Below are 26,198 nucleotides of genomic sequence, written 5' to 3' on the forward strand. Positions count from 1 at the left end.
CGCCGGGCGGACGCAGGGCCGCGCAAAGGGCCGGAGGGACGCACAGGCGGGCAGTCGCCCGGAAAGCGGCGCAGGCTCGGGCGCCTTCCCGGCGGAGGCGGCCAACTCTCGCCTGCAGCGCGGGACGGGCGGGGGCGCAGAGGCGGGAGGCGCCGTCGGGGCCCTCCCCTTGCCCCGCCTCCCGGTCAGCGCCCTTGGCCGCTGGCGCGTTGTTGGTTTCGGGTTGTCAGGCAGCGGCGGCGGCGCAGGGAGGCTGCGAGGGACCCGGCGGCGGTGGGGTGCGGCTCGGCCATGCCCGCTGTCGCGGCCTGAGCCCCCCCACCCGCCGCAAGCATGAAGGACAGCGGGGACTCCAAGGACCAACAGCTCATGGTGAGACCCCATTCATAGCCCCGGAAACCCAGCCTCTGACTCGGCCGCGGTCACAGCTGTCCTGTCCCCTCACCCCACTAAGAGGACACTGAGGGTCAGGGATGGGACTGTCAGGGAAACTTTCCACAAGTCCTGGATATCAAGAAGGAAGGTCTCGTGACCATGCTGCTGAGGCCTGAAGTCAACCTAGCTTCAACCTCACTCCCCCTTACACCTTCCCACCAGGGGAGCCTACCCCCCACCCCCATCCCCAAAGCTTGTGCAGATGGGTCTCTGGGGCGGGACTGCTCTCTGATCTAGAAAAGCCGGGGGCAGGGCGGGCTTGACTTACCTGCACAGAGAAGGAAAGTGGGAGTCTCCCGGTGAGCCAGAGCTACCCTGGCGCTGTGGGGTCAGGAGTTTAAAGGGATTGGGAATCACAGGTGGGCAGACAGGAGCCCCGAGAGCCAGAGTTGCTGGTATGGGGTTGAGAGTGGCTGGTTACTGGGTTACAACACAGATGCTGTCCAATATTTCAGACAAGTGTTGGAAGCAACAAAGATGTACCCCCTCCCTGAGCCCTGGGGGCCGGGACAGATGAAGTGGTGTGAGTGGGGGTCTCCGGGGCAAGTAGGGACTGAAGACAGACCCCTGGGGGCGTCTGGGTGGCTCACTCAGTTTAAGCGTCTGACTCTTGATCTCAGCCTAGGTCTTGATCTCAGGGTCAGGAGCTCAAGCCCCACGCTGGGCTCCATGCTGGGTGTGGAGCCTACTTAAAAAAAAAAAGGCCCTTGATTATCAGTAGTGCCATGTCAAAGCACTAAGGGCGAGGCTCAGTGGCCCCAAAGCCACTGCGGCTTCCACCCCTCTCCCCATCCCCTAACTTCTGAGGCCTGGGAAGGGAGGGCTTTGTCACCAGCAGGTGGGTCATAATGGAATGAGAGGATAATGCCGCCCCCAGGAACCCTGCCTCTACAGGCTGAGCCCGTGGCTCCAAAGAGGAGTTTGACCGCAGCTCCAGGAAAACCTCAGGCTCTGGAATATTCTCTTTGGCAGTTTATAATGTGTCTCTTGAAAATGGCTACTTTGTAAAAAAAATTTTAAAAAATTTAAAAATTTAAAAATTTAAAAAAAATTTAAAAATTTAAAAAATTTAAAAAAATAAAGAAAATGGCTACTTTGGCCTGAGTGGTGTGCCCCCAGGACAGGGATGGAGGGTCCTCCCTCTCCCACCCGTGGGGTTGGGCCAAGGAGGCCGGTAAAGATGATCTGACAGACAGCAGAGGTCCCTCGGAGAGTGATGTTCTCACTCAGCATGAGGGTCCGTCAGCGACACCCACACATTCAGCAGGCATTTCCCCTTGGTCAGCAGAAGAAGTGCACCCCCTTGTTGTCTGGGGAACCCCATGCACAGGATGAAGACCCATCAGCTCCTACTGGCTGGAGAATCGAGAGAGAAGGGAGCACCCCATGGTGCTGTGCTGGGTAGGAATGTGGTCAGGGGTTGTTAGGACGTCAAGGTGAAGCTCCGGGGGTCCGGCCCCGTCCTGCCGTCAGCCAGGCCTGCACCTTCAGCCGCGGTGCCTCATTCACAGATGCACACACAGGCTACTCCAGTGCCAAGGCTCCAAGTTCAAAGCCCTGGGGAGCTGCAGGTGCTTAATTTGGGCGTGTGACTGATGCAGGCTGGAGGAGCAGACCACTCTTTCCCCTGGGGTTCTCCCTGAGCCCCAGGCTCCCTGGGGAAATTCACAGACTCCTAGGTAGCCTGCATGCCGTGGACCTGCTCCCCTCCACCCGGGCGGTGGCCTTGAACCACTGAGTTTTCCTTAAGACCAAGGAGGCCTGGGATGGCCACACAGGGGAGAACCCAGGGGGCTTGCCCAGGGGAATCTCTCATCCTTCTGTCTGTCCAGCCCGGTCCTCTCCTTCTAATCTCAGGGGTCTGGCCTTTCCTCGTAGGTGGCACTCCGGGTCCGGCCCATCAGCGTGGCAGAGCTGGAGGAAGGAGCCACGCTCATCGCCCATAAGGTGGACGAGCAGGTACTGGGGCTGTGGCCAGGAGCCGCAGGGCAGAGGTGCTCACACGTGGCAGGGCAGGCACCTGCTCACTGGGTGGGGCAGGAAGGCTCCCTGTGGCTTGCGGTATCACCCTTCCTCCATCCACCAAACTCTTGGTTATGTCATTGATGATATTGTCAAGGAAGCCAGGGTTCTTCTTCCAAGAAGCCTTCCCAGATTGATCCAAGGAGAGCTGAAAGCTTCCCTCGTGGGGCTAGGCCCTGAGCTCCCCAGTCCAGCCGTAAAATTGTCACATACCTTCCATGTGCCTGTGACATGACTTCCCCCGCTCAGCAGGTCCGCTACACGTGGAACATGCCTGCTGCTCACAGAGCACGTATCTACATGGTCTAGAGCTAGAGCCTACCTCCGGTTCATGTTTTGCAAAGGCTGTTCGTGTTTTGTAAAGTCTTGGGGTATCTGGTTGCTCTCTTGGTCCTCATGTCACTGTGATGAGGTGGGCAGGGTGAGTCCCACCCCCATCTGCACAGGAGGCAAATATTTACCAAGTAGCCACAACACACTGGGGCAGCGCTCAGAGCTGGAAACCACAGTGAGCAGAAAAGACCCTGCCCTCGCTCCGGTACCTTCCGGTCCCGCACAGGGAGACAAAGCGCTAATCAGAGAATTAACCCCAACAAGGGCTGCAGAGAAATGCGTGGCGCTGTGAGGGGGGCTTGAGCCAGCGCAGAGGTCAGGGAGGGCTCCCTTAGGAGATGGTGCTTGAGCTAAAACAAGAGAGGAGGAGGGTACTTTGGACGTGCATGAAGGGAGATGCTTCAACCAGAGGGACTAGCAGGTGCAAAGGCAAAGGGTAACAGAAAAGGCCTGGGTGGCTCCAGTAGGAGCGAGAGGGCGGAGAGGCATGAGGTGAGGCGGGGGACGTGGCAGGGGCCCGACCACACACTCTTAGACCATGGCCAGGATGTTTGGGTGGGCAGGTGAGGACGCAGGTGCTGGGGTGGGGGTGGGCACAGTGGTGAGGACGGCTCGGTGGCTGCTGCTGCTGGCTTCTCCTGAGTGTCAGGGCTCATCAAGATGGCAGTATACACTGGCGAGTCTGAGAAGTCCGGTGGCATTGCTCCATTCAGAGAAGGGCACACGTGGGCACCTGCATGGCCCGGGCCTGGGGCCGGCGGGCTGGACTCAGGAAGCCCAAGGGCCATGAGAAGTGAATTGGAGGCAGACCGTCCAGCCCGCAGTGCCCAGCTGCCTCTGGGCTCCCCTAGGGACAGGTGCCCCCTCCCGCCTCTCCTCAGCTCTAGTGGGCACAGCAGAGCCCGGTGGCACCAGCCTCCTGATTTCTCTCTCTCTCTCTCTCTTTTTTTTTTAAGATTTTTTTATTTGAGAGAGAGAGAGGAGGAGCAGAAGGAGAGGGACAAGCAGACTCCGCGCCTGATGCCGGGCTCAAGCTCAGGACCCTGAGATCGTGACCTGAGCCGAACCAAGAGTCGGATGCTTAACCGACTGAGCCGCCCAGGCGCCCCTCCTCTGTTCACTCTTGGGAAAGGGTAGCCTTCCTCAGAGACCTCGGAGATAGCAGGGGATGACTGGGTGGACTCTATGTGTCTGGGTAGGCCAGGCGGGAGTAGGGTGAATACACCTGACAGTCACGCAGGGTGGGTTCTGCTGTTGCCAACTGTGGCCTTGGACAGGTTGCTTCTCGGAGCCTCAGCCGCCTCATCTGTAAGTGGGGACGGCCACCATAATGCTCTCTCGAGAGGGTCTCTGCGGGTTAATGTATGCTCAGTGCTTCCCCAGCGCCCGGCACACAGTAGGAGTTTAATAGTTGTGAGTGGACATCATTAACTAGCGACTGAAAGCTCCCCAGAGCTGCTGGGTTTGCCGACGAGAGGGGCCAGCCTGATGAGCCAGAAACCTCCTTCCCGGCAAGGACCACTCCCTGTTTATCCAGCTTGTCCCCAAGAATATCAAGTCCTCAGGGCTGGGACAATGATGGCTCTCTTTCTCGGCGGCTCCTGGCTCCTGGCCGGTGTGGGGGCTGAGAGATATTAACTGATGTTGATGGAAACGCTCTGGTCTAGGGTAGAGCCCACTGTATGCCCACACGCGTCAAACACTGGTTCCTTTCTGTCCCTGCAAGTGGAGAGGGAGGGTCCGGCCTGATCTGGCCGAGCTGTGTCTCTGAGAAGGTTCTGGGCTGGGCAGTCCGAACAGGGCTGCTCCTTTGTCAGCTGAGAGATGCAGGGAGGGTCCCCTGAGCAGCGTGGGCTCAGGGCTGTCAGCACAGACTCCGGGGCCTGCAGGGAAAGCTCTGGGCTTGTGCCCTCGGGCACCTTTTGTCCCCACTGCATCCAAAGATGGCTTGCCTGGCCTGCATTTTTGGAATAGCTGCAGCAATTGGCAGGCTGGGAACCTCCTAAAACCCTGCCATCCCTCAGCTGACAGAGAAGGCCCTCGCAAGTAGGAGGTGAGACACAGGAGTCCAAGAAACAGAATGGACAGCCCACTTCCCTTGCCTCCCACTCCGACCTGTCTCCCACCCCCAGACCTCTGTCCTTCCCCAGCGACCTGAGGGAGGTTCGGGGATGCAGGCTCAGCCAGCTTCATTGATGGGCCAGCTGGTGGGTTATAGCCTTGCTCCTTCCCCTGAGGTCTGGAGCCTGGAGGGCCTGCGGGGTGACTTTGGGAGCATCCCCAGGACACCATGGCCATGGAGTCTCTTCCTGGCGGAGATGCAGGAGGGTCCAAGCAGCCTCACAGTGCCCTGCATCCTCTGCAACAGACGTGTGCTTGGAATGAAGAGTTGCCCTGTACCCACCTCTTTCCTTCGCTCCCTTGCCTGTGACCATCATGGCCCGTGTGGCCCGGTGCCACAGAGGGGCTCCCCAACCCAGCTTCTTCTGGCCTGGGGCTCTGGGCTCTGCCTCTCCTCTGTGTTGGGTGGGTTACTTTTCCCCTGCCGGTGCCGTTGCGGGCCTGGGGGTAAGAGAAGCCGCTGCATGGTCAAGCCTCTGCAAGCCCAGAGGTCACTGTTGAGAGCCCAGCCTCCTGGTGGTCAGTGGGGAGGCGGATGCTGCCACAGCCCACCATCAGTGGGTTCTGAGCTGGGAGAGGTAGACCGAGGACTCGGTCACCCACTGGCATGGGCCACTGGAAGGGTCCTAGGACAGCCTCCCCTAAAGCTAGGCATTGTCCTGGAGATGCGCAAGTTTGTGGCGACAACACTCTGCAGAGGTGGACATTCCCACAGGCAAAGTGCACTCCGGGGATAGGAGGCTGGTGCGCCTGGATTCTGGGGAAGCTGGAGTGAGGGTGTAGATTTGTAAAGGGGATGGTCTGGGTGCCTTGGCAGGCTTGTGGTCTGAAGGCCCCCTTTCAATCCAGGACCAAAATCGTAAGATCTTTGGAGGTTTTTGGAGGCTAATGTATGCACAGTGCTTCCAAGTGCCTGGCATCCAGTAGGGGTTTAATAGATGTTAGTTTACGTAAGGACTGAAATACAGGATGGTTTTGAGCCTAGAGGTGAGTGACACTCGGCCCACCTCCCGCCTTCCCGCCTCCTGTGTCAGCTCTCAGCCCAGTGGTCCCCGAATGGTCACCTCCCCACTGATGTGTCCCAGGAGGACTGCTCCTAGCACCTGAGGTGCGGCTGGACCCTGACAGCAGAGCTCTCCGGGATGCCATCGATGACCACAAAGGGAGGGCAGGTGCAGGCCGAGAGGCTGCTGGGGCCCCGAAGTTCCCGGATGGAAGCAGCTCTACCTCCTCCCCTCTATTCCCCGCCCCTAACCAAGACCCCAGCCTGCTGAGCCTCCTCCCAGCTATCCAGGCTATTTACCTACAGGATTTAAGTCACCTGACAATATGTGTAATCCCATAATTGGCCTTTATCAGCTCCAAGTCCCACTGTCACCCCTGGGCTCCTGGGGTCCTGTCAGAGGAGCCACACCCAGGCCCTTGGGGCCCTGGCCGGCCTCCAGCCTCTTTGTCCTCATCAGAAGACAGGGTATTAAGAACCTGCTCCTCCGCCCTCCCCCACCCCTGCCAAAGGGCTGTTGAGAGGCTTACAGGAGATGGTGTGAGGGAGAGCCCCAGCCACACACACAGCTCCCACTAGGGTGACAGGGGCCGAGGGTCAGACATGAGTGCTGCGGGGGGCAGCCCGCCTCCAGCCCGCTTCCCTACACACCCACCCTCCGGATGCTTCTCAGCCCGCCCATTGCCCCAAAGAGCTGAGCCCTGTGGGGAGTGACTGGGAAGGGATCCGCGAGTTCTCCCCCATGCGCTGCCCCCCACATCCCTCTCCCCAGCCCCTCCCTGCCCCAGCCAACCGCTCATCTGCTTTCCATCTCTGTGGATCCACCTATTCTGGATACTTCATATAAATGGAATCTTGCACTCTGTGGTCCTTTGCGTCTGGCTTCTGTCACTGAGCATTATGCTTTCAAGGGTGGTCCCCACTTCTTGGCTATTGTGAATAAGGCTACCAGGATGTAAGGATCCTCACACCTCGTGACTGGGTGGGTGCGAGGCAGGTTCTAGTTCAAAAGGCAGATATACGCGGCCTCACTTCCCCCAGAGATGCTGATTCAACGAATCTGGGTGGTGCCTCCTACACTCTCCCTGGGGTCTCCGATGAAGGTGTTTGCAGAGCCGTGAGGGATGCAGCCCTCTCTGCATCTTCGAGGTCATGCCTCCCCTCCTCCTGAGCCTCAGGGCCCTCAGAGTCCTGTAGGCAAGGGGGGGGGGGTGGCCTGGCCAGGTGTGGCTCTGTGCTAAGCAGCCCGCTGGGCCTCGGTGGGTTTATGAGCTCAGCGGGCTCCTCTCTGGTCCTTTCCGGCTAGCCTGAAGGAGACACCCTTCTTGGGATCAAAGACTCCATTCTTGAGCACTAACAGGACCGTACATTTACAACTAGAAATATGACCAGCAACAAATTCTCCTTCTTAAAGAAAAAGCAAACAAAAATCCAGAAGCAGCCTCACCCGGCTGATACCCACCTGGAGTCAGGCTTTCGTTTGGCTCTGCCTTGTTTACACCCTGAGAATAAAGGGGCTACATGCAGGTTCCCTGGACAGGAGATGGAGTCTCTGAGACTGGGGCCTTCCCAGATTCCGATTCTCTGCTGGCAATCTTGAGTAGGCTGGGGGTGTTGGTATGATTTCTTCTTTAAAGGTTGCGGCCCCGTTGGCCCTCCCTGACTTCCAACCGGGAAGAACTTGGGCCCAGAGAGGCGATGCCGTTTCCTCAAGGTCACACAGCAGTGTTGACCCTAAACCCAATTTAGGGCACCCCTTCCCTTGAAGATCTTCACTGCCAGTCTTGGAGGCTCGAAGAGGAAGGATCTAGGTTGGAGGTTTTCAACTGGGGGCGATTTTGTCCTCCAGGGGACATCTGGGAATGCCACAGCTGGGAGGGTGTTGTGTTACTGGCATGTGTTACTTGCGGGGCGCAGGACAGGTCCCCTAACAGTGACCCAGCCCAGAGGGCCAGTAGTGCCAAGACTGAGCAATCCTGGCCTACGTCTCGCCCTTTGGAAGCCAGGAAGGAGCCAGTTAAAACTGCAAAGTGGATCAGAGCTCCAGCAGCTTCAGTGGTGTGTAGCAGAAAGAACTGCTACACTTTATTCGGGGTATTTCTCACCTAGGAGATGCTGGGGAGGAGCCCGGTTCTTCACGGGCACAGAGTTTACAGACACTGTCCCCCTAGCCTGAGGCTCCTACTTCCCTATGGATTCCGGGTGTCCGGGCTCAAAGTCTAGAACTATGGAACGGTCAAAATCTGCCAGTGCAGATTTTGCAGATGAAGAGCAGGTCTGAGAGGGAGGCAGTGGGGGCCTCTGCTGAGTCAGGAGGCCTGGCCCTGCGGGGGCAGAGCCCACCTTCCCTGCTCCTGGCCCTGCCTCCTGCCCTCTCGCCGGAGTGGGGAGGCCCCTGTGTATACGGTGCGATCCACGTCCCCACTGAAGCCTCCTAGGGGCAGGTGGCCAGTGTGCCATGGGTGGGAACATTTATGACCTGGGGATTGTGAAAGAGAGGGCCCCAATGCTGAGCCCACCACCTCGGGGGCTGAGGGAGGGGCTGAGGCTACCCACCTTTACAAGCCCCCTCCCTCTCCCCTCCCCGCAGCAGGTGAGACTGCCTTGGGTGGTGTAGGGTTTACAAGGCTGAAGTAATGAAGTACCACAGACTAGGCAACTTTAACCACAGACATCGATTCTTCCACCATCCTGGAGGCCAGAAGTCTGGAGGGTCGGCTCCTTCTGAGGGTCCCAAGGGAAGGGTCCATCCAGGCCTCTCTCCTCGGCTTGCAGATGGCTCTCTGGTCCCTGTGGCTCTTGAGGTCCTCTTCCTTCGATGTGTGTCTATGTCCAAACTTCACCTTTCCAGAAGAATACCGGTCATACCGGATTTAAGGCCCACCCTACTCCGGTGTGACCTCATTTTAACTAGGTACCTCTGCAATGACCCTGCTCCCAAACAAAGTCACGTTCTGAGGTTCTGGGGGGTTAGGACTTCAACATTTGAATTTGGGGAGGACACAGTCCAGCTCATACCAGGTGGGCACTGGCCCAGCCAGGCTGCTTTTGGTCCGCTCATTCACTCGGGAGGCAGGGGTGGTCAGGAGCTTGGGTTCTGGGACCAGACAGCTCCCAGGCCAGCCAGCTCTGTCCTTGGCTGCGCAGCTTTGGGACATTACCAATATGAGTCCTCATTACGACGGAGGGATCCTAGGAGTGTCTGGGAAAATGTGTGCAAAGCACTTAGCACCACGCCTGGTACACACAGAGCTCCCCCAAAGGCAGCTTTATTCAGCAAACATTGCTCGGGCGTACGCTGGGCGCCGGCCAGGATGACGTTTAGGGGGTGATTGGAGGCTGCGCAGGGGCCGGGGACAGCATGTGCTCACAGAGGGGGCCCAGACGGCTCACCTCTATGGCCATCTTGGGCCCAAGCTCTGGAGATCCCGGGAGCGAGGACAGGTGGGAAATTCCCAGAGCTCTGCTCCCAACCCTGCATTTCTCACAGGAACCGCCCTCCCGCCGGGGATTCTGAGCCGAGAACCGCTGCCCACAGCCTGCCTCTCACCCCATGGCCTTGCTCACGCTTTTCTCTAGAATGCTCCCCTCACCTCACATCTCTCTGCCAACTCCTGCTGATCCTTTAAGACTCAGTGCTGGCACCACCTCCTCCAGGAAGCCTTCCTGGAGTGGTACTGTGGATCAGTGCCCCTCCCTACACTCTGACTGCCTCCTGCAGAGTCAGACCTGGGGAAACCACACCTCACTTTCTCTCTCCCTGGGCCTCGCGTACTGCCTGGGACATAGAAGCTTCCCCTGCCCTGCATGCCCTGTGCCACTGTCTGGGGCAGCAACCCAGAGCCCCCCCTCCCCCCCTCCCCGGCTCAGCCCCAGTTCACCTGGCTGAGGGGCACAAGGCCTTCCTTGTATGCCAGGGTGGACAGGGATGGGGGTGATGCTCGGGAGGTGGGGCATGGGCTGGGGACCCAGGCAGATGGGGACCCAGACAAAGACCTCTTTAAGAGGGGTCACGGCAGCTGTGCTGACAATGTACTGATTCAGGAGCCCGGATATCAAAGGAACCAAATGTCCAGGGTGCCATGAACTTGGCAGTGCCCGGAGGTTGTTTGAAGGTGATCAGTGGGTGATGAGCATCAGTGTGTGCTGCTCACCCTCCCCTGCACCGAAGGCCCCCAGAGGCTGCCCCTCCGGCTGCCGGCCCTGCCCGCGTCAGCAGGAGGGCTGGTGCCCGAGGGGTGAGAGCGGGATCGGCTGGCCGGGTTCCTGTTGCCTCCCACTGGGCCCCGTGCCAGGGGACTCGTAGGCAGCGTTATCTTCATTTGGGTCTGAAACTTGATCAGGGCTTATGCTGCTGGCTTTAGGGCCTGAGACGGGAACTGGATCCTGGAGGAGGCTGATAGGGCATTGGCGCTGAAGCCCTGGGGAGGTGGCTGGGGACAGGTGGGCACCCCAGGTAACAGTTGCAGGCCCAGATGCCCAGCACTCAGCTCACCGTGGCCACCCAGCCTCTGGCAAGCTGTGAGGGGACCAAGTCAGTGGCCTCATTCTTTCCCTGCACAAAGCCCCTACCCAGCCTGTCTGGAGCTGTCCCCCCTAACTGGCTTACCTGAAATTACCTGGTTGGATGAGACTTCCAGGTGAAACTCCTGGGGCCAGGCCTCCAGGGGGGAGGGTTGCCTTACCACCCCCCCCCCGCCCCCGTCCTCCCTGCTCCATGAGAATCCCCGGAGAGGGCCCTGCTGGGACCCCGGGGGTCTTAGACCAGTCTACATGCAGTGAGCACAGTTGTGTACCTACTGCATGTGCCCAGGGAGTGAAGGAGCAGGGCTTGACTTCAGCACACACCTAAGTGCTGAGAGGAGTCTGGTGGGAGTCCCACACAGTGGCCCCCCCAGGAGTGCAGCTCTTAAATCCTGGTGCTCGAAGGGGGCACACCCAGAGGGACCCACTGTGGATCTCCCAATCCCGCAGAGCCGGGCTGGGCTCCAGGCTGGCTTCCTGCTGCCTCGCTGTCAGCCCCCTCTGTCCCTCGGGGTGACTGCCACTCATGCCTTTTCAGGGCCGTCACTGGCCCCAGCTTCCCTGCTGGCCCAGGAAGGGAGCTCAGTCACTATCTGTGCACCCTGGGACGGCGCTAGGACAGCCCGTCCTCCTCAGTGCCTGGGCCTTTGTTAGGACTCAGTTTACCTCCTTGGTCAGCATCTCATCACAGAGTCAGATTAGGTAGGGCCAGTGCGCACAGTGGGTGCTGGGGCCTCACTTGGCTGGGGGACACCCTCCCACCGCCACACCCCACCCCAGCAGAGGGCATGCGTGGGAGCAGGTTCACAATGGTGGACAGGGGGCCCAGGAGCCAGACCGCCAGGGCTCCAGTCGTGGCCCCACCGTTCCTCAGCTATGCGACTTGGGGCCTCGAGGTTCCCATCAGAGGGTAATGAGTTCGTGGGAAAGGGCTCAGTGAAGATGAGCTACCGTTATTACGTACTGGGAGGAGGGGCTGGGTGTGAGGGCGCCCGCTCCCTCGTCTTTACCACCTGTGCTCCGACTGGGAGTGGAGGGCGCCATGAGGCTGCCACGCTGGCTGCGACTGCCGTCCAGCCCTGGAGCACAGCCGAGACTTGTTTTGCCCTCGCTGTCCAGCATGAGCAACAGGTGCTCCCACTCTCATGGGGCACCCTGATGGGGCGGCCGGGGCAGAGGACAGGGACCCGACCTGGAGGCTCAGCTCCCGAGGGGACTCAGGCAGGCGCAGAGCCCGAGGCATCCTGGTGGCCCCCTCCTCGGTGAGGGTGGGGTGGCCCATCACCTGCATCACCCCCGCTGTCCCTCCTCACTTCCCCTGGAATGAAGACCCTTGAGCACTTAGAATATGCCTGGTGCTCTGCCCCCACACGCCGTACACATTAGCTCAGGGGACCTTCATAGTCTGGCAGGCAGATAATACTCCTGTCCCATCCGGCCAAGGAGGAGACCCAGGCCCAGGCAGGTTAAAGTGCTCACACAAGTCCGCTCTGCTAAGAGTAGGATGGGCATGCGGACCTTGCCCTGACTTACCTCTCCTGCCTTGTCCTAAATCCCTCCTGACTCCAGCCCTCCCATGCACCTTTGAATGTCTTCTGCATTTTCATCAGTCTGGGCACTGTCTCTCCCCACAACTTCCCTAGGCCAAGAACCTCTGGCCAAGACCCAGCCTCCTTCCTCTGCACCTTGCCTCAGTCCAGGACCAGGCTTAGCATACCCAGGACACCTGGTTCAAGGGGCAGAGTGGAGCTGGATGTGGAGCAGGCTTGGAGTTTGTTCTGGAAAATGGGCCCTTGATCACCTTTGGAGCAGAGGAAGAGCCTGGTGAGGTCCCGTGTGTACCCTCCCAGCCCCACACACATGCATACGGAGCACAGAGACCCCTACCCTGCAGGGAGGGGAGGCCAGGATGGCCAACCTCTACCATCATCCTACCTTCCAACCCTGGGCCCCTCCTTCCACCCCCAGCCCAGGCTCAAGGCTGCAGGGGCCTTGATAAGTCACCCCAAGCCCCACTCTCTGACACCGATGGACATTCCCCAAGCCCAGCCCACTTTCCTCACCCCTGTCACCCCACAGTCAGTGCTCTACCCCTGGGTCTACCCCCTGGCTGAGGCCAGGGGACAGGGGGTGAGGAGGGCAGGGGCTGCAGACTTTGAACCCAGATCCCAGGTTTTGAGTCCCGGTTCCCCCATTTGCTAGTATATGAGCTTGGACAAGTGACTTCTTTGGGCCTCAATTTCCTCATCTGTTGAGTGGGAATAATTATGGGCCTCAACACCTGGCCTTGGAGCGGGGGGTTAAGTGAGTCTGTTTGTCTAAAGAGCTTAAAGCAGGTCCTGACACACCATAAATGCGTCATAAATGCAAGCCATTGTTACTGTTCCTCCCTCTTTGGTAGAGGCGCATGGGGCGTGGTGTTGTCCTTAGAGGAAGGCGCCCCCCGGGTCTGGGGCCCATGTGGCCTGGGGCACCGTGGCACTCTCAGCTCCTTTGGGGCATTGTCAGTGGTTAGAGAGGCTTCCCCTTGGGTATCCAGAGCCAAGCACCCAGATCAGACACCCCAGAGCTGATGGGGCAGGGCTGGGCCTGGGGCTTGGGGGCCCGGGGCTGCTCAGCTCCAGAGCCTCCAGCAAGACCCACCCCACTGCTTGCCCCGTGTCCTGGGTGAGGAGAGCTGAGGCCAGCCTTGACATCGGTGTGGGCCTGCGGCTCCCTGGTGACTGCCAGACCCCCCTCGGGGACTCTTGCAGATGGTGGTTCTCATGGACCCGATGGAGGACCCTGACGACGTCCTGCGGGCACACCGTTCCCGGGAGAAGTCCTACCTGTTTGACGTGGCCTTTGACTTCACTGCCACCCAGGTGAGGGAGGGCCTGGGCCTAGGGACATGCAAGAGCCCCTCTCCAGCCTTTGCCCGCCCCCCCAGGAGGGAGCCCTCAGGGCACCCTGCCACTGACCCTCAGCCCTCCCTCCACCGTTAGCTCTCTGGCTTTCCCCTCTACCGCGTCCGCATGCGTGCAAATGTGCGCACAACTTCATGGCTTGTGCCCAGCCTCCCGCACGGACACCCCCAAGTCAGTGTGCAGACGCCGCACCCACAAAGCACACCCCCAGGCCGCTCGCCATGGGAGCTGGAGGAGGGCGTGTGAAGCCCATCTGGTGCAGGGAGGAGTCTTGGGGAAGCTGACACCCTCCCGGGGACCCCTGTCTTGCCCATCTGGGGGATGCTCCCAGGAGCAGATGTAATGCGTCCTCGGGGCGGGGAGCCAGTCATGGGGGCAGGCGTCTCAGGTGTCCTGAGCTCTTTTTCAAGCTGGTGTCCCTCCCCCATGGGGTGAAAGCAGAGACCCCCCAACCCCCAACTCCCCGCCCCTACTCCTTGGGCTGAGAGCCCCAGAAACGGAAACTGCTCATGCTGGGGGCCTGGACGGCCAGTGGGCATGTGTGCTCTGCCCTGCTTGTACCCGAGGTCCCTGACGGGTCTGCTCTTCCTGGCAGGAGATGGTGTATCAGGCCACTACCAAGAGCCTCATTGACGGTGTCATCTCAGGCTACAATGCCACTGTCTTCGCTTATGGCCCCACAGGTGAGGGAGGGGCCGAGACCGTGGGACAGGACAGTATGCCCCATTCGTCCCCCTGGAAGAATAAGCCCCCTCACCCTCCATCAGAGAATTACTCTGGCCCCAGCTGAGGCTGGAATCAAGGATGTAGCTGATCCAAACGCCCACAGGGCCCTCTGGCCCCAGAGGCCCCATCCCCAGCCAAGAACGCCATCCTCCCTGCCCCCTACATCCTTGGCCACTTAGGGGGTGCCCAGCCTTGAGGACAGACCCAGGTGTGCCAGGAGCCCCTGTCCAGCAAAGCCGTGCTTCTGGCCCCCACCCTGCTCACCCACCACCACCTTGTTCTGCCCCAGGCTGTGGGAAAACCTACACCATGCTGGGCACAGACCATGAGCCTGGCATCTATGTTCGGACCCTCAATGACCTCTTCCGTGCCATTGAGGAGACCAGCAATGACATGGAATATGAGGTGTCCATGTCCTACCTGGAGGTGAGCCCTCCCCTGACCACAGCTTAGGTGAGCAGCCCCTAGGACAGCCACACACATGTTGTTGGTCCCACTCTGCAAAAATCTGAGGTTCAGAGAGGTTACACAACTAGGTCAACATCAAACAGTAAGTGAGGGGGCAGGGATTCAAACTCGAGATCCCAGACCTTGAAAGCCAAGCCCTGCCTATTTTGCCACATTTCAAAGTAGCCTTGGCCCTGAGCAGAGACCTCAGCCACCCTCCCAGACGGCTCAGCACCTAGCTATCATCAAGGGCTCCTTCCTGAAAAGCCATGTCTGCCCTGCCACGCCGCCTCCAGGCACTCCGTGTGCCTGGGTACCGGTGGGACCCGCGTGCATGCACAGGCTTGAACCTGCCAGCCTTCGATACCCGGCCTCAGCCCCCAGCGCCCACCCTCGCGCCGGGCAGCGAGGAGACATCAGCGGTGGGAGCGTGCAGAGGCCAGAAGAGAGTGGGCTGCACTCCACCTGGCTCCCAGCTGCCCCGGCTCCCTCCGGGAGCTGATAATCTCCGGGGTGACAGCTCAGGAAGGGCAGTGAGGCGTTGCTGCCAGCCACACTCCTCCAGCCAGCATGGCGTTCACTCAGCCAGCAAGATGCACTTGTGGGGGGTGGTGCAGGGAGAAGTAGCGTAAGGGTTGCCTAGCAACAAGCAGGGCTGGCCATCGGTCAGGTCCCCATCTTCTGCCCAGCGCCCAGCCCGCCTGCAAAGGGGATCCCACTTGGTTCTGAAGCTTTCTGCATCCCAGGTTCTGGCAGCCCAGTGTTTCCCTGTGGATGTTGAAGCCCCCTGTACCCCCACCCCATAGAAAGGAAGGGGTCTTTCTCCTTAACCAGAGTTTCTCAGAGAGGAGACTGGAGCTCCCAGGCTGGGGCTCAGAATGTGGGAGCTCCTGTCCCCTTTGTGCTCGGGAAAGATGGGGCATCTGGTCCTTGTCTGGACCTCCTGCCCTTAGTCTCCCGTTAACACCTGTCCCCTGCCCCTCCCCCACTGGCCCCATCAGATCTACAATGAGATGATCCGGGACCTGCTGAACCCCGCCCTGGGGTACCTAGAGCTGAGGGAGGACTCCAAAGGGGTGATCCAGGTGGCTGGAATCACCGAGGTCTCCACCATCAATGCCAAAGAGGCAAGTCTTGTGCAGCCGGCGGGGTGGTGGAGAGGGCCATTCACCCCTCCTGGGGGGCAGGAGGGGACACAGGACTGCACCTAAGGTGGCGCTGCCCACTCAGCTGGGGCTGGGGCTGGGGCAGACACAGAGAGTCCTGTATCCAAGCAGGGGGCTCTCACCTGCCTCCATGCCCCCTGGCTGCACTAACCCTGGGGGACGAACAAGGCCACCAGCCTCCAGATGGCCCCCCCCCAACCTGGGCCCCTTCCCAACCTCCAAGATGCAGGACGTGGGGGCAACCCGACGGATCCCCCAGAGAGGTGTCCTTCCCACCCACCCACCTAGATCATGCAGCTGCTGATGAAGGGCAACCGGCAGAGGACCCAGGAGCCTACAGCTGCCAACCAGACGTCGTCCCGCTCCCACGCCGTGCTCCAGGTGGCCGTGCGCCAGCGCAGCCGGGTCAAGAACATCCTGCAGGAGGTGCGGCAGGGCCGCCTCTTCATGATTGACCTGGCTGGCTCTGAGCGTGCCTCCCAGGTGAGGTCAGCTCCCCCAGCACTGGGGAGAATGGTTTTGGGGGGCTGGGGAGAGGGCAGGGATGCTGACCTCCCAGCTTCCCCAGGAGATCGGGGGGAGGCCATCCTAGGCAGGGTGGGGATGAGGGGGCCGCCTGGGTAAGGGACTGAGGAATGTCACAGAGGAGCATGACATGATGGGAAGGCTATCTGTGGGAAAGGGCTTGGGTTTCTCCAGGAAGGAGACTGGCCGCCCTCGAGGAGGGTCAATGGGAATGAGAGTGAGTAGGCCCAGATGAGGAGCTGGGAGAGGGGAGACAAACGCCCCCCTGACTCAGGAGGCCCTGTCTACCACATCGAGGACAGAGGAAGACCCATCACCATCTCAGAGCATTTGTCCCCAACACTAAGCCCTGCTCGCCTGGCTCTGCAGCCTCTGCCCGACTGGGTAGGCCCAGGTCCCCCCTCCTTCAGGCAAACTGGGAGGTTTCACGATCCCCCAAGGGATGAGGCCAGGTGATGTCACTGCTAGCAAATGCAAGGGACAGGACAGCAGCCAGGGAGAATTAACAGGGTTTCATGTTAGAACATGTGGGATTGGGTTTAAATGGGGGATTCAAGAAGTACACCCCTCTCTCCCAGGAAGGCCTGAGCAGCCAGGGAGAGGGGGTGTGCCCCGAGACCCCAGCTTTGGAGGGCCAGGCAGATTTGAGCAGAGCCTCCTTGGCCTTGACAGTGTCCCTGCAGGCCCAAGGAACGGAGAGGAACCCAGCACATCACACACGTACACTCTTTTCCCTACACACTCTCACACATACACACGTTCTTTCTTCCATACATGCACACACACTCTCTCCCTTATAGTCTCTCTCACACATACACACACATCCCTCACATTCTCCCTCTCACACACACACACACACACAGACTTCCCACCTTCCCCTGAAGCCCGGGGCACCCTCTGGAGCCACGTGCCCGTGGTCATGCCAGCTCTTAGCTGAGCCACCAGGGAAGCCTCGACCTCCTTCCGTGTCATTCTTGGCGCCGTGGGCCCAGCCCCTGGGGGAGACAAAGAGCCAGACTCTCAGCCCTCCTCAGAAGCCCTCAGTCCGTCACTGTCTTCAGAGGCCTTCCGGTTCTCTCACCTTCTCGAATGCCCTCCATGACCCTTGGGAAGAGGGCGAGACCAGGCCCTCGGTGGCCTGCACATTTCAGAGCCCTGAGGGAGCGGGAGGGGCTTGCGGCCCAGGACGGCCCAGGGCGGTGGTGGAGCCTGTCCCCTGCCCCACGAGGCCGCGGCTCTGCCCACTGCTCCCCCGCCAGACGCAGAACCGTGGGCAGCGCATGAAGGAGGGCGCCCACATCAACCGCTCCCTGCTGGCTCTGGGCAACTGCATCAACGCGCTGAGCGACAAAAACAGCAACAAGTACATCAACTATCGCGACAGCAAGCTCACCCGGCTCCTGAAGGTACCGCTGCAGCCGGGCCCGGGCGCTAGGCACCCACAGGAGGGCTGCCAGACTTAGCAGATAAAGATAAGGCCACCCAAGGGCGCCTGGGTGGCTCAGTCGGTTCAGCGGCTGCCTTCGGCTCAGCTCATGATCTCTCGGGGTCCTGGGATCGAGCCCCTCATCGGGCTCCCTGCTCCGCGGGGAGTCTGCGTCTCCCTCTCCCTCTGCCCCGCCCTCCCCACTCGTGCTCTCTCTCTCCCTCTCTCTCTCTCAAATAAATAAAGTCTTTAAAAACAAATATAGGCCACCCAGCTACATTTGAATTTCAGATAAACAACAAAATTTGTTCTAGTATAAGTGTGTCCCATACAACATTTGGGACATACTTATACTAAAAAAAAAAAAATCATTCCTTGTTTATCTGACATTCAGATTTAACTGAGTGTCCTGTATTTTACCTGGTGACCCCAACCAAAGAATGGGCAGCAGGGAGGGAAAGGCGCTGCACCTGACACCCTCCCCCCCTACCCCCGCCGGGCTGCAGGTCTGAGGGAACTAAGAGCTGCCTGGATTGGGGGTTCTGGTGGACATCAGCCTCATGGCTCACAGTGTCTGCTGTTTGGGGGCCCACCCCTGGCTGGGCCTCACCCGACTAGCTCCTTTCTTCCTGAAGCAACCCTAGGCATCGGGGGAATACTATTTCCATTTGCAGATGAGAAAACTATGCACAAAGAGGCCAAGTAGCCTTCCCGAGGGCCCACGGTAGTAAGTGCTGGAAGACAGAGTCTATGGTCCAGTATAAGTGCGGTGTCACCCGAGCCCACCCCCAGCCTGCCACCATCAGTGTGCCCCCAAGCTAGGAGGGGGGACGGTGGCATGATTGCTGCCGTTTTTAAAAGCAAGGAAGCCAAGGATTAGGGAGACGAAGAGCATGCCTGAGATCACCCTGCTGCTAATTGTGGGACCTGGGGCTTTCTCCCTGCTACCCCCCGATCCCGCACCCAGGGCTGTTCACATGGAACAAGGGAGGGGCTGGCCATAGGCCACATTCATCCTTCATACAGTGGTCCCCATGTCCCCATCACTCCAGCCGAAACAGCAGTGCCATCAGCAGTCAGAAATGGGGGATCTGGGGGTCACTTGAGAGCCCGGAGGGGATGGGACGGAGGGGGAGCCCAACGGGCACCTTCCCACTCTGGTTCCCAGCCACCATGGCTGCCGCCTTTCCTCGTTCTCTCATATGAGGGGAGGGAAAGGGGAAGCCAGGAGGCCCTGACCTGGATCAGATACTTGCAATTTTCAAATGGAAATTTGGAAAAGAAACCACAAGTGCGAAGGAGGAACAGAGGGAGGGGGGGATATCTGGACCCAGGGGGGTCCATGTGATGCTCAACCCCAGCACCTGTGAGTGAGTATGTCTGTGAGTGTGTGTGTGTGACAGAGCGAGTGAGAGCACACAGCCTGGTAGGAGCAGGCTCCCAGGGAGGTGGTCCGCTGCTGAGCGCAGCCCACCCTCCCCGCCATCCAGGATTCCCTGGGCGGGAACAGCCGCACCGTGATGATCGCCCACATCAGTCCCGCCAGCAGCGCCTTTGAGGAGTCCCGGAACACCCTGACCTACGCCGGCCGGGCCAAGAACATCAAGACCAGGGTGAGGGCCCTTCCTGGGCCAAGACTGAAGCCCCTGGAGGGATCCCTGCCACCCCACTCCACTCTCTCTGGAGCTAGCCACTGTGGCACTGGCCTCCATCCCCAGACCCATGTCACCCTGTGCCCTTCCCCGCACCTTCAACACCTGTGCACCTGCCAGGAAGCCCACTGCTCCGGAGGGCCCCCTCCCCCTTGTTCAGGGTCATGCGCCCCGTGCCTCATGCCCTCCCAGCCCCACTTTTCATTATCAGATGCCCATTCAGATGTTGACATTTTCAAAGCCCCCAATCTGTCAGGCCAGCGGCAGCCGATTCTGAGCACTTTCATGCATCCCCTCCTTCTCTCCTCCAGCGAGGCCAGACTTCCTATGCTCCCATCTTGCGGTTTAGAGAAGTGAGGCTGAAGGAGGTTAAGTGACTTCCCAGCTGGCCAGTGATGGATGGCCCTGAGACTAGAAGTGGCCCTGCCTAGCTTCCAAGCCCACGTTGTCACCCTTGGGCAAAGGCGTTAGAATCCCCGCGGCCTGCTGTAGGAAGCCTCTCTGGACCCGTGTGCATGGAAGGGTGGGAGTGGACACTCGCCAGATAGGACTTACGAGCACTCCCGCAACACTGCACTTTGCCAGCCACTGTCCCAGGGGGCTTTGTGTGCTATTCCAACCCTCCAGGAACTTAATGGGTGGAGGAGACATGTCCTTGAATATTGATAGTTCAGAATATTATTAATAGCTGGCAAGTGATGCCAACGGTAGGTGCTGAGGCAGCGAGGAAACAGGAAGTGGGGTGGGCTGGCAGGATCTGGTAGAGCTCTTAGGGGACTGTCAGTGGGACTCTGAAGGATGGGGAGGACACTCTAGAAAGGGGGGGGTAGCAGTAAACGTAGAGGTTTCAAGGGCAGGAAGGAGATGGTATCTGTGATAAGGATGGGGACAACAGGACGGTTCCTCAACCAGAGCAGAATGTTCCCGGTGGAGCAGTGATCAAATGAAAATTGAGAGGGACGCCTGGGTGGCTCATTCGGTTAAGCATCTGACTCTTGATTTCAGCTCAGGTCATGATCTCAGGGTTGTGGGATCAAGCCCTGCATTGGGCTCCGCGCTCAGCATGGAGTCGCTTGAGATTCTCTCCCTCTCCTTCTGCTCCTCCCCTCACTCATGCACTCTCTCTCTCTAAAATAAATAAAATAAAATCTTTTTTTAAAAAATGAAAATTGAGGGCCGACTGCCTTCGGCTCAGGTCATGATCCTGGAGTCCCGGGATCGAGTCCCACATCGGGCTTCCTGCTCAGCGGGGAGTCTGCTTCTCCCTCTGACCCTCCTCCCTCTCATGCTCTCTGTCTCTCATTCTCTCTCTCGCAAATAAATAAAATCTTAAAAAAATAAAAAATTTTAAAAAATTAAAAAATGAAAAATGAAAATTGAGATAGTGGTGGGCCCAGGTGAAGGAATTAGAGCATTTCTCCTGAGCAGTAGGGAGCCACTGAAGGTTGATGAGCAGAGGAAGCAGCATTTTAGGAGTATGGGTCCGGCAGAGGCATGGAGTGTGATAGGTTTGGGGGTCGGAAGCCAGGGGGGCCATGACCGTATCCAGAAAGACTAGGGGGCAGAAAGAGAAAGAAGACCCAGCAGGCTGGCCCCAGCACCTGGGATGACTGTACCTGCCCTGCCCCCATGCTGTGCTCCCCACAGGTGAAGCAGAACCTGCTCAACGTCTCCTACCACATCGCCCAGTACACCAGCATCATCGCGGACCTGCGGGGCGAGATCCAGAGGCTCAAGTGCAAGATCGATGAGCAGGGCAGGCGGGGCCAGGCCCAGGGCCAGTTGGAGCGGGGTGACATCCGCCACATCCAAGGTGTGTGCGTGGGAGCCCTGTGTTCGTGGGAGCCCATCTCAGGCAGCCCTCCCAGCCTGTATCAAATTGCTCAGGGGCCAGATGGTGCTGGGTTCAAATCCAGACTCAGGCTTTTTCTGGGCAGGTAGCCTTGGGCTAATCATTCAACTGCTCTGAGGCTTCTTTTCAAGTGTCAAATAGAACGGTGATCTCTGTTTCAGAGACTTAACATTAATTAAGATTATGTGAGATCTCACAAGTGAGAGACATGTGAGCATTTAGCTGCAGGGGGGCCCCCGCTCCGGGCTGTGAGGCTGTGCCCAGCATCACTGGAATGGGTACCATTCTCTTGTAGATTTGTGTATTTGCTATGGATGGTTTCCCAACAGATGGCAGTAAAGTGTCTAAGGGGAACCTATGGGCTAGTGGAAGCCCAGTTCATACAGAGGAGCTGGAAATCACCTTTGGACCACAGCCGGAAGACTCAGTGTGGAAGTGGTGTGGGAGGAGGTAGTAATCTAGGAGGTCTTTTGGGAGGAGGTGGTTGGACAGGAAGTGGTTTGGGAAGAAAGGGATGAGGGAGGGCCCCACGTAGGCCCAGATTTTCCTGGCCTGACCCTCCCTCCTCCACTGACTTCCTCTACCCCCCACCCGCTGGGCAGCCGAGGTCCAACTGCACAGTGGGCAGGGTGAGCAGGCCGAGATGGGGCAGCTGCGGGAGCAGCTTATCAGCGCTTTCCAGGAGCAGATGGATGTGCGGAGACGCCTGCTAGAGCTGGAGAATCATGCCATGGAGGTCCAGATCGACACCTCCCGCCACCTGCTCACCATTGCCGGGTAAGCAGCCCCTGCTCCGGAGCTGTTCAGGTCCCACCCCGGGCCTGGGACAGTAGCCGCACACTATGCCCACTATGGTCTGACTCCCCTGTCTCCCTGGGGTGGGACGATGGCAGCTGGGAGCACGAGAAGTCCCGCAGGGCGCTCAAATGGCGGGAGGAGCAGCGGAAGGAATCCTACACCAAGGATGACAGCGAGAAGGACTCGGACACGGGCGATGACCAGCCAGACACCCTGGAGCCCCCAGAGGTGGCCTCAGCCCGGGAGAGCATTGCCAGCCTGGTCGGGGAGCAGAAGAAGCTGCGGAAGCAGAAGGTACCTGGGGCTGGGGGCAGGGGAATGGTTTTGGAGGCCCAAGCCAGAAGGGCCTGGGGGTGGGGTGCAGGGGGACTCAGACCTGGGAGCTCAGGCCTCAGATCCTCTGTGACCTTGCTAAATTCCTTCTTGTGCCTCGCTTACTCATCTATAAAATGGGAGTAGTCGTGGTGCGGCCCTAGTGGGGTTGTAGGGGAGATTAAATCAATGCCTTTTGCATACCAAGGACTCAAAAAATGGTAGTCAGTATTTTAATTAGGGCTTTCCAGATAACAGGATCTTTTCCTTCTTCTGGAGCATACCCAAACCAGGGGCTTCGGGGCACCATGATGAGCTCTGAGGGCATCAGATGGGCTGGGGTGGGGCAGATATCCATGGGGCGGATTCCAGGGGCAGGCTGTGGTCCGGGTGGCAAGAAGGTGGGCACAGAGGGGCCATTTCGGAGCAGCCCCTGGTTGCAAGGCCCAAGACACAGCTTCGAGGGTTAGCCTCAGAACGGGGAGTTCGGGGGCTGGAGAGGCGCGGGCAGGCTCGGCGGAGGGCTTGTTGCGGGGGAGCAGCCCCCCTCGCGCGCCCGCAGCCTGGCGCTGACCCCCAGCCGCCTCCAGCTAGCGCTGGAGCAGCGCTGCCGAGAGCTGCGCGCGCGGGGCCGGCGCCTGGAGGAGACGCTGCCGCGGCGCATCGGCTCCGAGGAGCAGCGCGAGGTGCTCAGCCTGCTGTGCCGCGTGCACGAGCTCGAGGTGGAGAACACCGAGATGCAGTCGCACGCGCTGCTCCGGGACGGCGCGCTCCGCCACCGCCGCGAGGCCGTGCGCCGCCTGGAGCAGCACCGCAGCCTCTGCGACCAGATCATCCAAGGCCAGCGGCAGATCATCGACGGTAGGCCCCCCGCGGCCGAGCCACCCAGGGGCCCTCCTCGACCCGCGGAGGGTCCCAGGGCACGCGCTGAGCCCTGGCCCTCCCCCCGCCCCCCCCCCGCCCCCGCAGACTACAACCTGGCCGTCCCGCAGCACCTGGAGGAGCTGTATGAAGTGTACCTGCGGGAGCTGGAGGAGGGCAGCCTGGAGCAGGCCACCATCATGGACCGGGTGGCCTCTAGGGCCCTGCAGGTGGGAGCGTGGGCAGGCCTGGGCCTGGGCCTGAGGCACCTGTACTGATGGGAGGGGCTGATGCCCTAGGCAGTGCCTGCGGGGAGCTGGGGGGGATGGGACCAGGCTGGCCGGCGCCCCAGGGAGTCAGCTTCCCGTCCTTCTTACCCACCCGAGGAAGGCTCCCGTCCCAGAGCATTCTTCCCTGGCACTTGTGTATCCCGTGTGAGCCAGAACACAAAGCCACTGCTCTCCCCAAACTCCTAAGCCAGGTTACAGCCCTGGCCACCTTGTGTGCCTGTCACCCTGTGCTGTCCCCTGGTCCAGGACAAGTCTTCTGACTGCCCTCCCCCCCCCCCCCCCGCACCCTTCCCCCCCCAGGACAGCTCCTTGCCCAAAATTACCCCAGCAGGAACCACGCTGACACCGGAGTCTGAGCCGGAGAGTGTGAAGACGCTGAGCTCTGAAGTGCAGCGTCTGCAGAGCAGTGTCCTCCCTCCCCTCAGCCCAGAGAGGTGAGGCCAGAGACCACCTCCAGCCAGTCCTGCCAGCCTGAGCCGCCACCTGCTTCACCGTGTCCCAGGGATGCCAACCCAGATGAGGGTTGATTGGGGAAGATGGGGAAGGAATGAGAAAGGGAGGAGACGGCACGAGTCTGGAGCCAGGATGCCTGGCTTCTCCCTTCACACAAATAGCTCTCCCCTGGGGTGGGGCTGGGACCTCAGTGGGACCAGCCAGGTCAGTAGCCATCCATCCTCCTCTGCCAACCTCAGTGAAGCCAACCGCGTGTTTAAAGCCAGTCCCCGAGCCTGGCAGGTGAAGAGCTCCTCTGTGCCCACCCCACCCGCCATCCAGATCGGCGGCCTGGTGACCCAGGAGGTGAGCACTGAGCACCGCTTGCCCTGGGTTCCACTGCTGGGGGGCGAGAGCGCAGGGTAGACACCCAGGGGTTGGGATGGAGCCTTCCCCAAATGGCCCTCACCCCTGAGGCCCCGCTGTCTCTGCTGAGTAAGACATGGGGTCTAGTGCTGGGTCTAATGCCTTTGTCTTCTCAATCACTTCCCCCCGCAGGCCCCCACTCAGGACAGCCTGGTCAGCCTGAGCAGCCCGATCAACTCTTCCCCTGACAGCAGCGAGAATCTGTCAGAGATCCCCTTGTCCTACAAAGGTGTGCCCCTGCCAGCCCTGTCAGCGTGAGCCCGGCATCATCTAAACTGTTCCGGGTCACCCAGTCCATGCCCTCCTGCACTGCTGAGTGCACCCACACCTTTGGTGCTACCCATTCTATAAAGAGACTCCAGTGCCCAGAGAGGATTAACCACCTGCTCAAGGACAAACAGAGAGCTGAGGGCACAATCAGAAGTCCGAATGGGGACCACATGACACTTAGGATCCTGTTCCCCCTTCCCACCCAGTAATAATTCTAAGAGCAAATACAGACGGCATCCCTACCCCCTAAGCCCATTTTCTCAATTAATCCTCACAATAACCCTATGGGGTTAGTTTCACCATTCCCAATTTACAGAGGAAGGTAAGGCTCAAAAACTTGCCCCAAGTTTCTTAAATAGCAGGCAAGCGGGAGGGCTGGAATTGGGACCCAGGCCTTCTGGCTCTGCTCATTTCCCTGCCTTGGCAGGAGAGTGGGTGTGGGAGGTAAGGGAGGGGGAGGAATATATGATCTTGACCCCTACATTGGGTGCTCTACAGAGAAGAAGGAGATCCTGACCGGCACCAAGTGCATCTCGGTGAAGGCTGCTCGGCGGCGCTCGCGGGCTCTGGGCACCGAGGGGCGCCACCTGCTGGCACCCCCCGGGGAGCGCAGCAGCCTGTCTCTGCACTTGCCGACCAAGGCTGACAATTCGCAGCCACTGGGCCCTCTGGCCTGCAAGCGGCCGCCCAGCCCCACGCTGCAGCATGCTGCCAGTGAGGATAACCTGTCTAGCAGCACAGGCGAGGCCCCATCCCAGGCAGTCAGGCACGGGGGTGATGGCACCGGGCCCTGGATGCGTGGCCAGAAGAAAAGCCCAGGCAAGAAACGAGAAGAGTCACTGGAGGCCAAGAAGAGGAAGCGGCGGTCCCGTTCCTTTGAGGTCACGGGGCAAGGGGTGAGGCAGAAGACAGGGGATGGGGTGTCTGCGCTCCTTCATTATGGATGGGGGTCTGGGGGGCTCCTGCACCACCCTCCATGCCTCTGTCCCCCAGGCTGGCATAGGGGGCACACAGGACTGGCATATAGGACAGATCCCTGTAGCAGATCCCATACAGCTCTGACTCACCTCACTGTTCTCCAACCAACACAGCTCTCCCGCCCCAAGACACACCTCCTGGGGCCCCGTCCTATGGAGAGCATCTCGGACCATAGGGTGCCACTGTGTGGACACCCAGCACTTGGTATCCGGCATCTGGGGAAGGTCATGCTGCCTTTGGCCAAGGTCAAACTTCCTCCAAGCCAGAGCAGAGGTCAGTACCAGCAAGGGAGGGAATGGGAAGGGGGGGCCCTTGGCCAGCCCAGGGAGGAGGCATGTTGAGCTCCCTTCACCTAGGGCTACCCACTGCTGGAAACCGGGTTCTCACAGAATATTCGTGGGACTGGCATCTTGGGGCTGTGCCCCTAGGGAGTTCAAGGCCACTGGGTGAACAGAGAGGGAGTGGGAGGAATTCCTAAAGCCCTGCTCCTGGCCCTTCCCCTGTTGCAGGCCCTGGGGACTCCCCACCCCTCGCTGTTCCGTCCAACCCAGCTGGTATTTCCCGACGGGCTGCCCGTGGGCCCCGCCTGGCTCACAGCACAAGCACCCATGGCAGAGACATACGCTTCGGGCATACCTGAGGGACCCTGCCTGGAACAGCCCTCCTGCCCCCAAGACTGGATGGGGTGTAGCA

At 59.8% G+C, this 26,198-nt stretch overlaps 1 protein-coding gene across 1 annotated transcript; it reads left to right on the top strand.

The window, feature by feature from the left end:
- The first annotated feature begins 333 nt into the window (after nucleotides 1-333).
- Nucleotides 334-26,145, top strand: KIF19 (kinesin family member 19). The gene is made up of 20 exons (XM_021678381.1): nucleotides 334-372; nucleotides 2,314-2,394; nucleotides 13,192-13,302; nucleotides 13,940-14,027; nucleotides 14,360-14,496; nucleotides 15,519-15,644; nucleotides 15,972-16,166; nucleotides 17,468-17,614; nucleotides 19,125-19,247; nucleotides 20,934-21,099; nucleotides 21,741-21,915; nucleotides 22,032-22,230; nucleotides 22,839-23,109; nucleotides 23,218-23,339; nucleotides 23,700-23,833; nucleotides 24,092-24,197; nucleotides 24,390-24,486; nucleotides 25,026-25,423; nucleotides 25,619-25,778; nucleotides 26,015-26,145. The coding sequence occupies exons 1-20, from the start codon at nucleotides 334-336 to the stop codon at nucleotides 26,143-26,145; spliced, it is 3,006 nt and encodes a 1,001-aa protein (XP_021534056.1).
- Nucleotides 26,146-26,198: the final 53 nt, after the last annotated feature.

Source organism: Neomonachus schauinslandi, chromosome 15, assembly GCF_002201575.2.
Source record: "Neomonachus schauinslandi chromosome 15, ASM220157v2, whole genome shotgun sequence".
Taxonomy (NCBI): Eukaryota; Metazoa; Chordata; class Mammalia; order Carnivora; family Phocidae; genus Neomonachus; species Neomonachus schauinslandi.

Bases quoted from the DNA above. Each gene is read 5' to 3' on its own strand.
- KIF19 (XM_021678381.1), top strand. From the start codon at position 334: ATGAAGGACAGCGGGGACTCCAAGGACCAACAGCTCATG. The intron at 14,028-14,359 runs GTGAGGGAGGGG...GTTCTGCCCCAG, and splicing joins CTTCGCTTATGGCCCCACAG to GCTGTGGGAAAACCTACACC. The intron at 25,424-25,618 runs GTGAGGCAGAAG...CAACCAACACAG, and splicing joins TTGAGGTCACGGGGCAAGGG to CTCTCCCGCCCCAAGACACA.